Consider the following 14,954-nt stretch of genomic DNA (forward strand, 5'->3'; position numbering starts at 1 on the left):
CCCCAGCATGCCAAGCGCGGGGGGCATGCGGCGGGGGGCGCTCTGCCGGTCGCCGGGAGGGCGGCAGGCTGCTCCGGTGGACCTCCCGCAGGCGTGCCGCCGTGCTTGGGGCGGCAAAATGGCTAGAGCCGCCCCTGCCGGCTGCTCTGACTGAGGTCCGTGGCAAAGCTCTTCTTTACTCAATTGAGTCCAGGCTTTAACCCTGGGGCTGATGCAGCTCATGATGATTCACTGACCAAAAATAAGGTCTCGGTTCCCCGGGAAACAGCACAGGAATACATCACCTGAGCATACAGAACTCTTAGGACCCTACGGGGAGTGAAGAGGGTAACCAAAGGCAGAAACTTTCTTGGGCATGTTGAACCATTGCCTATAAAGAGACGAGCAGATGTGGGCAGCCATTGCTACTGCTCATGGCAGCCGGTGTGTGTTCTGCTCGCAGTCTGATGCCTGGGCTGCTGAGAGGAAAATGTACAGCCAGGAGGTCAGCAGGCACCAGCATTGATATGGAACCCACCGATCACATGAATGGAAATAGAATTTAGTGTAGTAACCCCAGCCCAAGTTTAAGGCAGGTGGAGGTGCTGACAGGAGGCCACAAGATCACCGCACCCTGCAACTCATGTTCCAGCAGGGCTGAGCGTATCTTTATTGGATGTCCCCACAGGAAAAACGAGCTTGACTGATGCCCGAGGAGAATTTCTCTTCTGATGCAGTGATGTGACTCTTTCTCTCTTTTGTTTTGTTTGTTCTGCCCCTTGAAGTCTCCAAGGACTCATCTCTCTCTAGAGGGGACTGACACTCTCTCTCTCTCTCTCTCTCTCTCTCAGCCCTTTCGCGGAGACCTTACTTTTGTCCTTTCTTGTTTGCTGACTTGCTCAATCTATAATAAGACATTCATGCTGACCATTATCTTCTGGGTGCTCTTTGTGTATTGCAAACCCAGCTGGGGAGAACATTCTACGATGCAGTTTCTGAACCTGGCCAAACCTCGGCCGATGACAATGGGAGTTTTGTGCCAGTAAAGGCTTTAGGGTTTGGTCCGATGTCCATATTCCTCTAACACCCTCCGTAGCAAAGGGCACGTTCAGAACCTATTCAGTGCCTTTAACAAACCCTTATTAAATACAAAGACACGGCTCCAACTGCTAAGCGCAGCCACCGCAGTTCCTTATTTGTTAATCCAAAATCTTAGCATAATTCCTCAGATGCCTCATCTCCTCCTCAGGGCACGGGATCCACTTATTGTTCCGCACAATGTTCTCTTTAGGGAGGCTTTTGTTCTTTGCATTCATATATTTAAAACGCTCCTTTATCGCTTAGGAAGCTGTTTTCACTTGGACCATTTGTGATCCCTGGGTTCTAGCTGCAAGAGCAGCCCCAGCATGGGGGCCTCGTTTCATCTTGGGGAACGGCCCCCCATCTCTTTACGCGCCCTGTTCAGTTCTAGTTGGATGTGGCGTTCTCCACGTCTTCCCCGAGACTACTGCAGAATGCTGCTGTGTGCTGCTCCCTGCCAGCCGCACGGGCGGTTGCATTTTATTGCTATGTGCAGCATGGGATTGCCTCTTTCTGTTGGTGTGTAAAATGCTTTGAGATCCTTCGGTCTGACTGCATAGAAAAGTATGTTGTTACTTCTGATCTCTGACATTGGTTTGATCCTAGGTAATGGAGAAAAAAGATGGGTAGTCGGTTCTTCAGCATTGCCGACCATAAACTGCTACCTGGCGTAGCTGGTTGTGACCGGAGCAGAGGGTGGCAGCTCCTTTTCAGCCTGAAATATTCCCCACAGCAGGAAATGCTACCTGAGAATGTGGAAAACCCAGAAAGAGTGAAGGAGAATCGCTTACAAACTACCCTGTGGCCCATATTATTGATGGTGGTGGGTGATTCTGCTGGAGGAAAGCTGATGGCAATGCCCCAGGACAAAGTGAGATGGGAAAAGAAACCTATTTCTCTTGCATAGTCGAGAACATTCTCTCTTTTTCCTTCTCATGCACACAGAGCTCCCCTCCCAGCTCATACTGGCACAGACACCTATAGCCAACATATGCTTTTCACGCACTGGGACAAGTGCACTCACAGAGGATTTTGGCTGCATTCTGCCCGTTGCCAATAGCATCCTAGCCTTCTGGTTACTGCACTAGGTGTTGCTTACGGCATCGGTGCAAAACATTAGACTTCCAAGCTCTTATTGGTTCATCCAAATGAGCTGCCAGGAATCCGAGCAATCAGTTCTCTCTCTTGTCAATGCAAAGGAAGTTCGAGAACACCTACTGCCAAGCAAACTCAGTAGACCGAATAGGTAAATGGACTGGGACTCAGAAGATCTGGGTTGAAATCCTGATACCAGTGAAGTCAATGGCAAAACTCCCCTTGACTTCAGTGGGGCAGCTTTTCGGCCCTGGGATGTATCCACAGCTCTGCAACTGATGTGCTGTGTGCCCTTAGGCAAGTTCCTTGACTTTCCCTGTGCCTCTGTTTCCCCTCCCACACTCCTGAGCGACGTAGTTGTACCGAAGGAAATATATAGTGTAGACCTGGCCTAGGTGTCTATACAGTACCTAGTTCAATGGGGTCCCAGTTCCGGTTGGGACCTCACTGGTGCAACCCAGGGCTGCCCGGCAAGGCATGGAGGACAAAAGGAGCAGTTTGCCCCAGAGGCCACAAATTGAATTTGAGGGAAGGGCAGCCTGGCCAAACCTGAGCTGCGCTGCGATCCCGTGCACCAGGTTGCAATGCCCAGCCCTGCAAGGGCAGGAGGTGCCACTGCAGAGTGAATACCGGGTGTGTTTACTCCCCAGTGCCCCCCTTTCCCCAGGCCTCCCCTCTAATTGGTTTTGCCCCCTTGGTTTCTTGATTTCAGTGGGGAGTATTCTTTTTAAAATCCTTCCTTTCCCTCGTAGTCATTTTGGAAAGGGGGGGAGCCCTCAGTTTCAGATTTTGCCCTAGGCCCCCCAGATCCTCTGTGTGGTCTTGGTGCAACAGGCATACAAATAAAAAATAATAGCAGCCTTGGAGGCATCAATGAGAATAATAGGTCTTGATTGTGCTAATGAACGGAGGTTAAAAGGACGTATGGCCCAGTGATTAGGGGCACTAGCCTGGGACTCAAATGATCTGGTTTCAATTCCTGGCTCAGCTTGACTTCCTGTGTGACCTTGGATAAGCCACTTAGCCTCCCTGTGCCTCAGTTTTCCATCTGTACAATGGGGATATCAACCTTGCCCTGCCTCATGGGGGTATTGTGAAGATAAATACACTCACGCTTGGGAGGGTGTTCGGATATTACAGTAATGGGGGGTCATATAACTACCAAAGCTCAGTCCCTGCTCTGAAGAGTTGCTGGATTCTGTTCCTATGATGTCAGCTCTTGTGTACAGCCCCAGAGGGGTTTGTGGCATGCACAGTAGGTAAACTGTGCCTCAGAAGCAGGGACAACACAGTGCAGAATGTTCACAGTGTTTGATGCATGCGTTATTCCGCATGTAGCACTTAGGCATTATTTTACAGTCGTCTTTGACTTTGAATGGACCAGATTAACGGTGGGTGAGGTTCTGTATTTTATCTGATCAAAACCCTTTCACGTGTGCATAAAAGCCAAGTTAGCAAAAGAACAATTTCCTCCTGGTAGAGGTGACAGATGGGAATTTCAATTAAAAATCCAGCCCCTGTTGGGTTTGAATTCTGTTGGAAATATAAAGTGGAGGCTTTCACCCCACGGCTACCCGGTGTTTAGAAAATATCCCTGGGAAGTGGTATAACATCTTGGGTGCTGGAGGGCTCAACTTCATTCCATAAATGAACTAGAAACTTCTGGAGTGGTTGGAATAAAACCGAATGCTGTTTTATCTCATTTATACCAAAAGCCACGTGCATGGGGAAAACCTCCTGACAGTTTCCCTTCTTTTTAAGCTACGAGTGGCTTCGTGATCAGGGCACCTATTCAAATTAGGTTTTGGGTGCCACGTTCCTGATCTGAGACCTGATCCCAACCCACTAAAGTCAATGGGAAGGCTCCCACTGACTGCAGTAGGCTTCGGATGAGGCCCCAGGTTTGCAACAGGAATCATTTTTCATCGGTCGATGTCAGGGGAATAAAGATCAGAAAGAAAGGAATTGCCAGAGCGGATTAGAACAATGGTTCATTTAGTCCACTCGTTTATAAAATCCTAACAGTGGGCAACTAAATCATAGCATTCTTACGGAAGAAGTGTCTTCCCAACCCTGGGCTGTAAACAGCTGGGTTATGTCCTAAATCTGAGAGCTGATGTCATTTACACATTTTTACCCTAACCGGTTTGACTGGATCATAGTCTCATAACTCATATAAATATCTAAGTCCTCATTATCTTTGTTTTAGTATTCATACTGCAGTAGCGCTTAGACACCGTACTGGAGCCTACTAAATAATTATCCTCAATGATATCTTGTGGTGGTAAGTTCCACAAGTCAATTCTGCATTGTGGCGGGGTGGGATGTTAAACAAAGCCAATATTTCTTTCTGTCACTCTTAAATTAAGTCTGATCCAGCATGGGTAACAATTGCAATGTTGTTGTTTTTTCTTGCAGTACTTGTCTCTTAGCACATTAATCCTCCAGTCTTGGAAACATGAGTAATTTGACATGTGTGAGTAGTCTCACGTCAGTGGAATTCCCCGTGTAAAGTTACTTACATGCACAAGGGTCTGCAAGATCAGGCTCTCAAAGCCTCAAACTACCTCCCTGAAAGCCACGTCACTTTGTTCCTTCCCACTTACATTCCACTTAAGCAACAAGTTCCCCCCGCCCCAACAAAGAATAACCACCCTCAGCCCTATATTCTATCCCCTTTCCTTCGAACCCTGTTTGTAAACTGGGGGCCCGAATTTGTTTTGATGCATTTGTATATTAAGACCACTTCAGTTATGCTCTTTGTTCTTATTCCATGGGACAGCATGGGGCAGCGGGCATTGTGTATAACTCAGATGCGCTCTGGCTAAGGGTTCTCCACTCTTTATTGGGTCCTGCGGTGGCTGGTGTTGGGAGTGGTAGCACACTGCGTAGCGAGTGATAGGGTTAGGAATACGTCTTCCCTGGAGGGCAAAGGTGTAAGCTGGATGATTATCACTTCCCTACCTTGGCCCAGTGAGGACTTCAGCTTCCTGCCAATTTTAGGAATTGGGCTTTTTGATGTTGCAAAACTCCCATTGCTTGTGGTCCTTTGCCAGTGTGGGGAGTTTCCAATTCTTCCCCTCAACCCCGCCCCTTCAAACTCTTGCAAGTTTTCAATCCTGCGGGAAGCTGCCCAGAGCCAGTCCCGTATCCAAGCAATTGGCAGAGGGTAGCAGCTGCCTGCTGGCAACACACCGGCTTGAGTTCACCCCCCATGCAGTAGGCAGGGAGGTTTTGCTCTAAGGCTGAGCAATCTGGGAGCTCTGATGGGGAACAAGCTGTGTGTGGCGCTGGGAACGAAATGACTAATATTCCCCACCCTCAGTTTCAGGGAAGTGGACAAGGCCCAGAAACCCGTGCCAGCCGGGATGGAAAATGACCGAGTTTTCAATGACCTGTGGGGGAAGAGCGACGCGCCCGTCGTCCTGAACAACCCCTACTCGGAAAAGGAGCAGGTAGGTGCCGGTGTCTTGTGGGGTGATTAGTAGGGGTGGGAGCCGGTGCATAAGATTGGCTGCAATCTGCTTGCAATGGCTGCTCCATGTGGGAAGGGAGCACGTGCAGGGACTGATCCTGCTCCCTCAAAGGCCATCGATGTCCATGGGAGACGAGGAGCTCAGCGCGTTGTAGGCTGGGGCATGGGGTGTGCCCTAAGACAGGCTGCTGCTGTGGCCTTTTACAGCTCAGCTGACAGTGGCCAATGCAAGTCTCCTTTCTCTTAAAGCCACAGGCACGCGCGGTCTGGCTCCTGGGCATAAGGTAGCATAGGAGGAGGTCGCTGAAGCCTGAATCGCTCCTTTGGGTTGGGTTCCCATAGGAGCAGCATTTACCATGCCCCAGAGTGCAATGCTCAAGCCCTTCTCTGAGCACATGACAGCACTGGCCCAATCTCAATTGTGTGGCCCAGTTACTCCAGAGCAGGGGTGGCCAACCTGAACCTGAGCAGGAGCCAGAATTTACCAATGTCCATTGCCAAAGAGCCACGGTAACACGTCAGCAGCCCCCCATCAGCTCCCGCCCCCGCTCCCAGCACCTCCAGCCCACCGGCAGCCCCACCAACCAGCGCTGCCCCTTCCCTCCCCGTCAGCTGTTTTGTGGGGTGCAGGAGGCTCTGTGGGGAGGGGGAGGAGCGAGGGCACGTCAGGCTCAGGGGAGGGGGCAGGAAGGGGTGGAGTGGGGGCAGGGCCTGTGGCAGAGCCAGGGGTTGAGCAGTGAGCACCCCCCGGCACAATGGAAAGTTGGTGCCTGTAGCTCCAGCCCCGGAGTCGGTGCCTGTACAAGGATCCGCATGTGAACATCTGAAGAGCCGCATGTGGCTCCAGAGCCACTGTTTGGCCACCCCTGCTCCAGAGCAACCCCATTTGTTGTAATGGGATCACACGTGTGCAGCTGCGAGCTGAGTCTGGCCCGTTCAGTCCAGAAGCCGTGTGGCTGGTGGGATCCCATTGCTGACGGTAGGGCTGCAGCTTGCACTGGGTCTGAGTCTCTGTAGGACGTTCCCCTCGGCGTGCAGAGCATACGTGGCAGAAGAACAGCGTCCAGTCCAGTCCTCAGCAAAGCTGAGGATCCCCCGTGGTTCCAATCAGTGGCCAGAGTGGGCCATGAAAAGAGAGCAGAATGGGAGGGCTTGTTCTTAACGACAGACATCTTGCCAGCAAAGCCCTCGGTGGTGGTAAGCATGTTTCTCATTGCATTCATATAATTTGAAGTGGCCCTTCAGATAGTATTTACGTCGTGCTTGTCATCTCCTAGCACTTTGCAAACATTCGTTGCTTCTCACACCCCTTTGCCGGATTGGTATTAGCCTCATGTCTGCAGAGTGGACAGAGGGGGAAAGTGATTTTTCCCCACCTCGATGGGATCACACCAGGGATAAAGTAGTGTGTGGAATTTCTTCCGGACTTCTGAGATGGGACCAGTGTCAGAGGCAGGGCTAGAACTTGGCAGTTCCTGGCACCCAGCCCTGTGCTCAGGCCATCCCATTCCCATGGCTCCTCCCGCTGTAATTCTCGGTAGGCCGTGCGGCAAAGAACACTTTCCAAATGGAAAAAGAGATGAACATTCAAATGAAGAAGTCCAGGAAGACCAGTATTGCCTCTGCTCAGCTCAGTCACTTCCTGAAACAAACCTCCTACCCCCTTCCCAGCCAGGAGCCATTCGCAGGGCAGGCACTTTTTGATGGAGTGCATTTTAAGGCTATTTTTCTTTCGTTCCTATATTGATCAGCTCCTGCCCTCTGGGCTGGCGTTAGACCACTCTCGCCAGCCCAAGTCTTATTAATCTTTTATATCCGTTATTTATATTCCAGTAGTGCCGGTCAGGATCAGGCCCCTGTGTGTGCTGATCAGGATCGGGGCCTCACCATGCTAGGGGCTGTACCAACAAGTAGGGTGACACTGTCCCTGCTCCAAAGCATTGACAGTACAAGAGAAGATATCAAATAGCTGCGATCATCACGGCCCTTCCACCGAGCCATGATCCGGCACTGGGCGGTGACGCGACTTGCCACTGTCACATGGGGATTCTGCAGCCGAGTTAGGAACATAACTCAGAGGTCTGGACTCCTAGTCCTGTGCCCTAACTACTAGATAATTCTTTGTAAAATAGCCTGGTTCGGTGCTGCTCCGTACTACCCAGGGTCTCCATCGCTTGGTGCACTCCCTGCTCATTGAGACGTGACTAAGATGCAGGGGTACTTGGTACCTTTGTGGAGAGCTTAACTCTCCACTGAGTCCTCGGCGTACTGCGTGAAGTGACGCAGTGCAGGCAGGCATCATGGTGGACAATGATTTAGAAGTGTGGTATCCAGGGCTGCCGGGGGGGAGGGGCAAGTGGGGCAATTTGCCCCGGGCCCCACAGGGGCCCCCACGAGAATATAGTATTCTATAGTATTGCAACTTTTTTTTTAATGAAGGGGGCCCCAAAATTGCTTTGCCCCAGGCCCCCTGAATCCTCTGGGTGGCTCTGGGGTATCTCCTTGTGCCTCCAGGAAATAAGGGGCCCCGGGAGACCTTTCTAAACATCTCAACCCGTTCCTGGAGTTTAAACCTCTCCAGGATGGGGGACACCTGCCAAAATTGCTCTGTCACATCTGCTATGATCTTTCTAAGGGCAAGATCCACTGTCGAGTCCCTAAATAAAGATTTTTAAAAATAGACTGTAAGGGCTTTTAAATGTTTGTTTATACAAAAAACACCCCAGCGCACAATCTAGGGGGGCGCAAACACAGGAAATACAGCTCTTACCCGAGATTCAGACCGAGGAAAGCCAGACAGTTCAGAGTAAAGTCTGAAAATCTGTCCTTATCTCCCCCAAATGCAGCCCCATATTGCAGATGATCTGGTTCTCATAACAGCGTAGCTGATCTTGCCATATGTGCTATAATATTTGGACACAAGGAGGTGAGTCCAAGCACCATGACACACCTCGCTCGGTTGCCAGAGTGACTTCCCTGTTTCAACCTGACTCTTTCTGCTTAGTTATCGGTGGGGCTGTGACTCCTCTTCCAGCCAAGCTCAGGTTACTGATTTGGTCTTTCCCCTGTGCCTGGAAGCGCAGTCTTTCTGTTTTCTTTGCTAAGCTCCTTGCATGGGTCTGTGACTATAAGCACTTTATAACCTTCTGTGTTCAGAGCTTAATTTCTCTCCATGTTAGCGCTGCTACAATCCCCAGTCTTAAGCTGCTATTAAACTCATTTTTTTCCACTAGATGTGCAGGCTTCCCTTTTATCCTTCTTATCCCTATCGTTAGACATCCTCCTCCACTAGCAGGTTTGGTCTCTCCCTACGCTTTCCGCTTCCACATCTCCTCGCCCCCACTCCCCGCTACAGCCAGACTTAGGACTTCGGCCAGCCTTGAATGGCACAGCAGGTGTGGGTTCAGGGCCGGGAGGGCTTGCGTCTGAAGGTGTACCTTGCAGCTGGTGACAGCAGCTGACTCAGCACCCACCACTCAACTCCCCACCAATATCGGTTCATTGAGGCCTAAAATAGGATCAATTAACAAGTGGAGGGCTAATTAGAGGGGAAAGCAACCCCAGACCCAGGAATTAGAACGAGAGCTCCAATTGTCTACTCTGCCCTAGAATCGCTGCTCCTTGGGCCACTCTGAAATGCCCTCTGCACTAGGGCCATCTGTAGAGTGGAGAGGGGAAAGGCAGAAGCTGCAGTAGAGGCCCCCTTGTGCCGGGGTATTCCCTGGCTGGGGGGTTCCTACACCTGCACTACGGCCCTGATGTGCCATCCCAAAGGGATAAACTCCCCTGTTCTTTCCACACACCCAAGCCAACCAAACGCTCAGGGGGCTGGAGTGCATTCTCACATCCATATGTAATAACCGATCGCTAAGCTGCACGCTCAGTACTTATGATAACATGCTCTGTTGTAAAAAGTCTTTTGCATAATGCATGTGTGCCCCTGATTGCTACATTAATCTCTCCATTTGTCCCATGCCTGAGTCGCTAATGTCACTGCTACCTAATTAAAACATAAAAGGCGCTAATATCACCTCCCTGACAGAACCCCGGATAATGTTTGGTTTCAAGCACGCAAGCCAATGAGGCTGAGTGGAGAGGCAAAAAGCACTTTGCATTTTTCTGCTGGTCATCAGTTTCTTTCCTGTCGCACTGCACACAGTTGCCAAGCCAAGCGAGAGAGCCTCTCTTGGGTGCTCTCTCCCAAGCCGTTAGAGGACACATCCTTCCTTGTTCAGCGCGGCGTAATGTATCTCTGCCTCTGTCTTTTCACATATGCTTCCCCACTGCATCTAACACATTCACACACTCCTTCAAGTACTTCACTAACCCCACAGAATTCCCCAAGGAAAAACATCAAGCACAACAGAGTATCCGAGGTGGGCTCAAGCTTGAAGAGCTGGATCCAAATTACAAATAACCCAAAATTCACTAGTGCTTTGCAGCTGGTTTTCAGTCGGGCCACTGCTGAAGACAGGAACATTTGTATAACTGCCTTTATAATGATCTGTGAACCTGCGGGTACTTCAGCTCCATGGTTCTGGTTAAAGATCTGCTTTCCACAGTCAAGAAACATGAATTTCACAGGAATGCATAAGGTGTTTGCTAATTCGCTGCAGTGTGTTAGGTCTGGTGGGGGTGGAGAGAAACCTTAATTTGGGGAGGTTTCAAGTGTCAATTTTAATTAAAGTTTTATGAATCCTGTGGCTGTCATGGGAACTTCATCCCCAGAGAAATAAAGGGCCAAATTCACATCTCAGTGCATTTCAGTGGTGCAGCTCCGGTGAATTCAGCTGGCATGCAATAGTGGTGCTGGCCCACAAATGGTTGAGATTTGTTGAAGGAGGCAGGTGCGTAGGAAAGAAGATTACAGCGTGGCCATCCCCGAGCATTCAAAATTCATGAGTCAGGCCCCCCAAAGCCATGAGATTGGCTTAAAAACCCAAGATTTTGAAAATAATAAATGTTGGGGCTCTTCTGATTTGCCTCCAGGTTTTGAGCCTTTAGGGTTCACATTTTCAAGTTGTATTCTGCAACCGTGAGGGCTAGAGACACACTTTAAAACAATGACAGCAGAGACCGTCATTTAATCACGTGACTCCAGGAGCTGGGGAGACCACACGCAGCCCAACAGAGCATGAGCAGGGATAGCGAGAGTCTCCAGACCCCGTGAGAACTAAAGAATATGGTACAGTAGCATCAGACGGAGTTCCCTTTCTCCCCCCGACATGTGCACACGGAGGAAGGTACCAGATACTGCTGCGCCTGATCCTGTTGTCACTGAAGTGAGTAGCAAAATCCCCATTTTCCAGGGTCAAAGACACTTTTAAAAACTTATCTTGTCAAAGGTTTTTGGGAAATTGCCACCGCCCAGCATCTAACTAGTACAGTATAGCCATGTGGCTGCTGCTATCTAGCCTGCCTCAGGAGCCCGGGCCAGACATGGCTACTCGTTCATATGCTGCAATGTGGTTTCAGAGCATTCCTAAACAAGAAGCGTGAGAAGAAGCTTTGGCTTTGCTGTTCTCTGTGAACCACTTGTGCCTTTCTGTAAAGCAGACGCATTTTCACCTGGAGCAAAGTGATCTACCAGGACATTCAGGGGCAAAGGCTGCTCTCATTTGCTGGAGCCGTTCCACTGAGAAGAGTGAGGTTGGCTTTGGATTTTCATCAGTGTGACCGTATAGTGCAACAAAATGCAGAGCAGGCTGAGGCCCGAGTAGAAAATTGGAGCTCTCGTTCTAATTCCTACTGCAGCTTTAAGAGCGGACGCTGCTGGAATGTCTCATTACTTCCCTTCCCTGGTGAGTTTTAGGACATAAGCCCTTTTCTTGTGGTGGTCAAGTGATGGCTGGGGGTCCTTCACCAGTTACCTCCACCGCTATCGGGCCTGTCAAAGGTGTCAAGTGAGTGATTGCCTCTGAAGAGTGAAGGCCGTTTCCTTGTCTGTATTTCAATGTGGACGGGAGGAAAAGTTAAATCGAGGAGAAGCAGATGAATCTTCAGTGACTAGATCCTTGAAAGGGCTTTCTAATAACATTGGATTAAAATATTTAATCTACATATTCTTCATATGGGTTCCATCATTTTGCTTCCAGTGTGTGCTCATCGGCAAAGCTAGTCGTGTTGAAACACAGGCTTCCTTCATCACAGCTCATCTCTTTTTTCCCCATTTAGTGAGGTCACAATGCCAAATTTGTGCCATCGCAACCATTTCATGATATGTGATGGTGTCATGAGCATAGGATTACAGCTTCTCTACAGGATCACAGAGAAGGAGCATGACTATCTACATCAATAGTAAAAAGAATATGGAAAAATGCAGAAGTGTGTTTTTTTTTTTAAATCTTGGTATAAATTAGCCCTGGTCTACACTACAGCATTAGGTTGACATGAGGCAGCTTACATCGACCTAACTCTGTAAGCCTCTACACTAAAACATCATTCCTGTCGATGTAACTCGCCCGCTGTGCCGACTTAATAACTCCACCTCCACAAGAGGTGCTTTGGTGGCTGTAGTGAGGTCGACGCAGTGTCAGACACTGTGTTGCTTACATTGACTGCTGCTGGCTTTCAGAAGCTATCCCACAATGCCCCACAATGACAATTAAATCGATGCAAGCGCTCCCAATGAGGACCTGCACCAGTGACATAAGGAGCATAGTGTGGACGTGCAAAAGCAATTTAATTACTGAGGTGGCTGTACATTGACATAACTCGAGTCAACATAATTTTGTAGTGTAGACATAACCTCAGAGAGATCCAATGTCTGGATCCAGATCCAAATTTCCCCAAAGTTTAGGCAGTTCGGATCTATTTTACAGAGATGGGCTTGAGACGCCAAGCTTTGTTCCGGCTCCAAACTTCCCCAAAACTTGAGTGGATTTGGATAGGATGCCTCAGTTTAGGACCAGATCTCTTCTCCATGGAACATCCAACCAGGCCTTAGTAATACTGAGTGATGACTCTGCGCTCTGCTGAAAGATCTAATTCCAAGATGCGATATCTCCCCCTTCCAGGAGCAACCTGGTGTGGAGCTTTTGGCATCTTCATGGAGTTTGTCTGCCAAAGCAGACTTCCTCTGAAGTTCACTAGAACTATTTTTTCCCTGGTGTCACTCAGGATGTCTGCAGGCCAAGTATGTTCATTGCTGTGTCAGTACTTGCACAATGAGGTTCCCTCCAAGATCCTGGCTTGGCAGACACCTACAAGGAGCGAGATGGGAGTGGTCCAAGTGCACATAATTCAGAAGTCCTTTCACTTCCTCCCTATGCTTGTCCTTAGGCCTACATTTCTCCGGCAAAAAGGGGCACTGGGGAGGCCTGCTTTCTGTTCATTCCCTTAGAGTAATTGTCAGATATTAAGACAACCTTCCTCGGAGTAGTCAAACCACCGGCACTGGTTTTGGTGCATTTAAAACTATGGCAGATAATACACTAGTGAAGGTAATGTAGGGAGAAAATCCCACATTGACAGGGAATGGACTACATCAGGGGTCAGCAGCCTTTGAGAAGTGGTGTGCCAAGTCTTCATTAATTTAAGGTTTCGCGTGCCAGTAATACATTTTACATTTACAGGGGCCGGCGGACAGAACTTCAGACTGGCAGTGGGCTGAGTGGGACGGTGGACAGAACCCCAGGCTGGCAGTGGGCTGAGCAGCTCAGCCCGCTGCCAGTCTGGGGTTCCATCCGCTGGTCCCTGCCCGGCGGGGTCCCAGCCACCGGCCCCGCTCAGCCCACTGCCAGCCTGGGGTTCCGTCCATCCAGGCCAGCAGCGGGCTGGCAGCAGACTGCCACTAAAAATCAGCTGGTTGCCGACCCCTGGACTACATGAGCTAATAATTAATTTCCATCCCTACTTTCTATGACTCTTTGCTCTTTCAAGGTTAGGCTTCTTCTGAACAGAGTTAACTTTGCAGTTATCCAGAGTAATTTTTTTGGTGTGGGCAAATATTCACTAGGGTGTAGGTCAAGACCACACAATTCTCACCAGGCCTCCATAGGTGAAGAAGTCCATTAATCCAAGATCCACCTGCTGTTACATCCTACACTTCTCCTGTAACTGATCAGTGAGCAATAGTCTGACAAATCATCATTTTTTTCTCTCCTCCAGCCACCGCCATCTGGCAGACAGTCCCCGACTAAGAACGTGGTGAATGGAAGCCCGTCCAAGTGCCCACGGTTTGCCAAAGTCAAGAACTGGGAGACTGGCTCGGTGCTTCACGATACCTTACATCTCAAGACAGCCATGGTGAGTGGGACTGAGTGTTTTGGCCAATGTTTTCTGAGTGCACTTGACCAAATCAATGTCTCTAAACCCGATTTAACTGGAAGAATTAGAGTTGCTTTGAATCAATGAACCCAGCTTGTGTGCTGCTGCCAAGGCATCTTCAATGAGCTGCTCTGTCGCGGGCTAGACTAGAATGAATCAAAGAGAGGCAATTGAGCTCTTTTGAACCTTCGAATGCTGGTGGAACATGAGGGTGGGGATGATTGGAATGCACGCCAGCTGCATTATCCCGCTTTCAATCCCGGTGTTCTCGTTTCTTGGCAATAGCAGTAAATGAAATGGCTTGTGGGGCAGACTTCTAGGCTGATAGGTGGTAGATTCTGCAGGGGAATGTTGCGGAGGTGTTTACCCATAGAGTAGGGGGAGGTATGGTGTAAGGGAAGATCTACTATAGAGTGTGGAGATGGGAAAGTAAGGTATGGAGGTGGGTATCTGTTACCTCCCAGCAGCTGACTGAATGTACAGCATTGAAAAGAAGGCATTTCCTGCTGCTGGCAGAAAGGAGGATGCAAAGCTGATGATATGTGATTGTTTCCTCCAAGGATGGTATGGAGACCGGCTTGGGGGAGAGAGGGCGAACATGGAGCTATAACTAATATTTAGGTTCAACTCTTATGAATCCCACTTGTCGAGCCACAGTTGTAGGTCAGGCAGGGTGAGGGACATCCCTCAGTCATATGCCTGAGATCAGTGCCCTCCCTGCCAAAAAAAAGTGCACATGTGAAAGCAAACCCACTGGAAATATCACCACTTGTGCCAAATCCAGAGGTGGCATTTCACCAGCATTAGTGCAGCCCATCATGTTGGACATGTCAGTGTAACCAGTGGTGCAAGCTACAGTTCATACATGGCCCTTCTGTCCTTGCAGGCCAGTGCGTGTACAGAGCAGATCTGCATGGGATCAGTAATGACACCCACCCAGCATATCCGGAAGCCAGAAGACACCAGGACAAAAGAGCAGCTGCTCCCCTTGGCTAAGGACTTCATTGATCAATACTACTCCTCCATAAAGAGGCAAGTCTTCTGGCACTCGCAGGTG

General features: G+C 49.5%; 1 protein-coding gene across 2 annotated transcripts in view; it reads left to right on the forward strand.

The window, feature by feature from the left end:
• Window positions 1-14,954, forward strand: part of NOS1 (nitric oxide synthase 1) — a 143,737-nt gene that overhangs the window by 88,074 nt on the left and 40,709 nt on the right. For both annotated transcript variants that reach the window (XM_039505122.1, XM_039505123.1), the window contains exons 3-5: window positions 5,480-5,609; window positions 13,739-13,876; window positions 14,784-14,929. In XM_039505122.1, coding sequence (XP_039361056.1) covers window positions 5,480-5,609; window positions 13,739-13,876; window positions 14,784-14,929 — 414 coding nt within the window. The remainder of the gene's footprint in view (window positions 1-5,479; window positions 5,610-13,738; window positions 13,877-14,783; window positions 14,930-14,954) is intronic.

Source organism: Mauremys reevesii, linkage group 18, assembly GCF_016161935.1.
Source record: "Mauremys reevesii isolate NIE-2019 linkage group 18, ASM1616193v1, whole genome shotgun sequence".
Taxonomy (NCBI): Eukaryota; Metazoa; Chordata; order Testudines; family Geoemydidae; genus Mauremys; species Mauremys reevesii.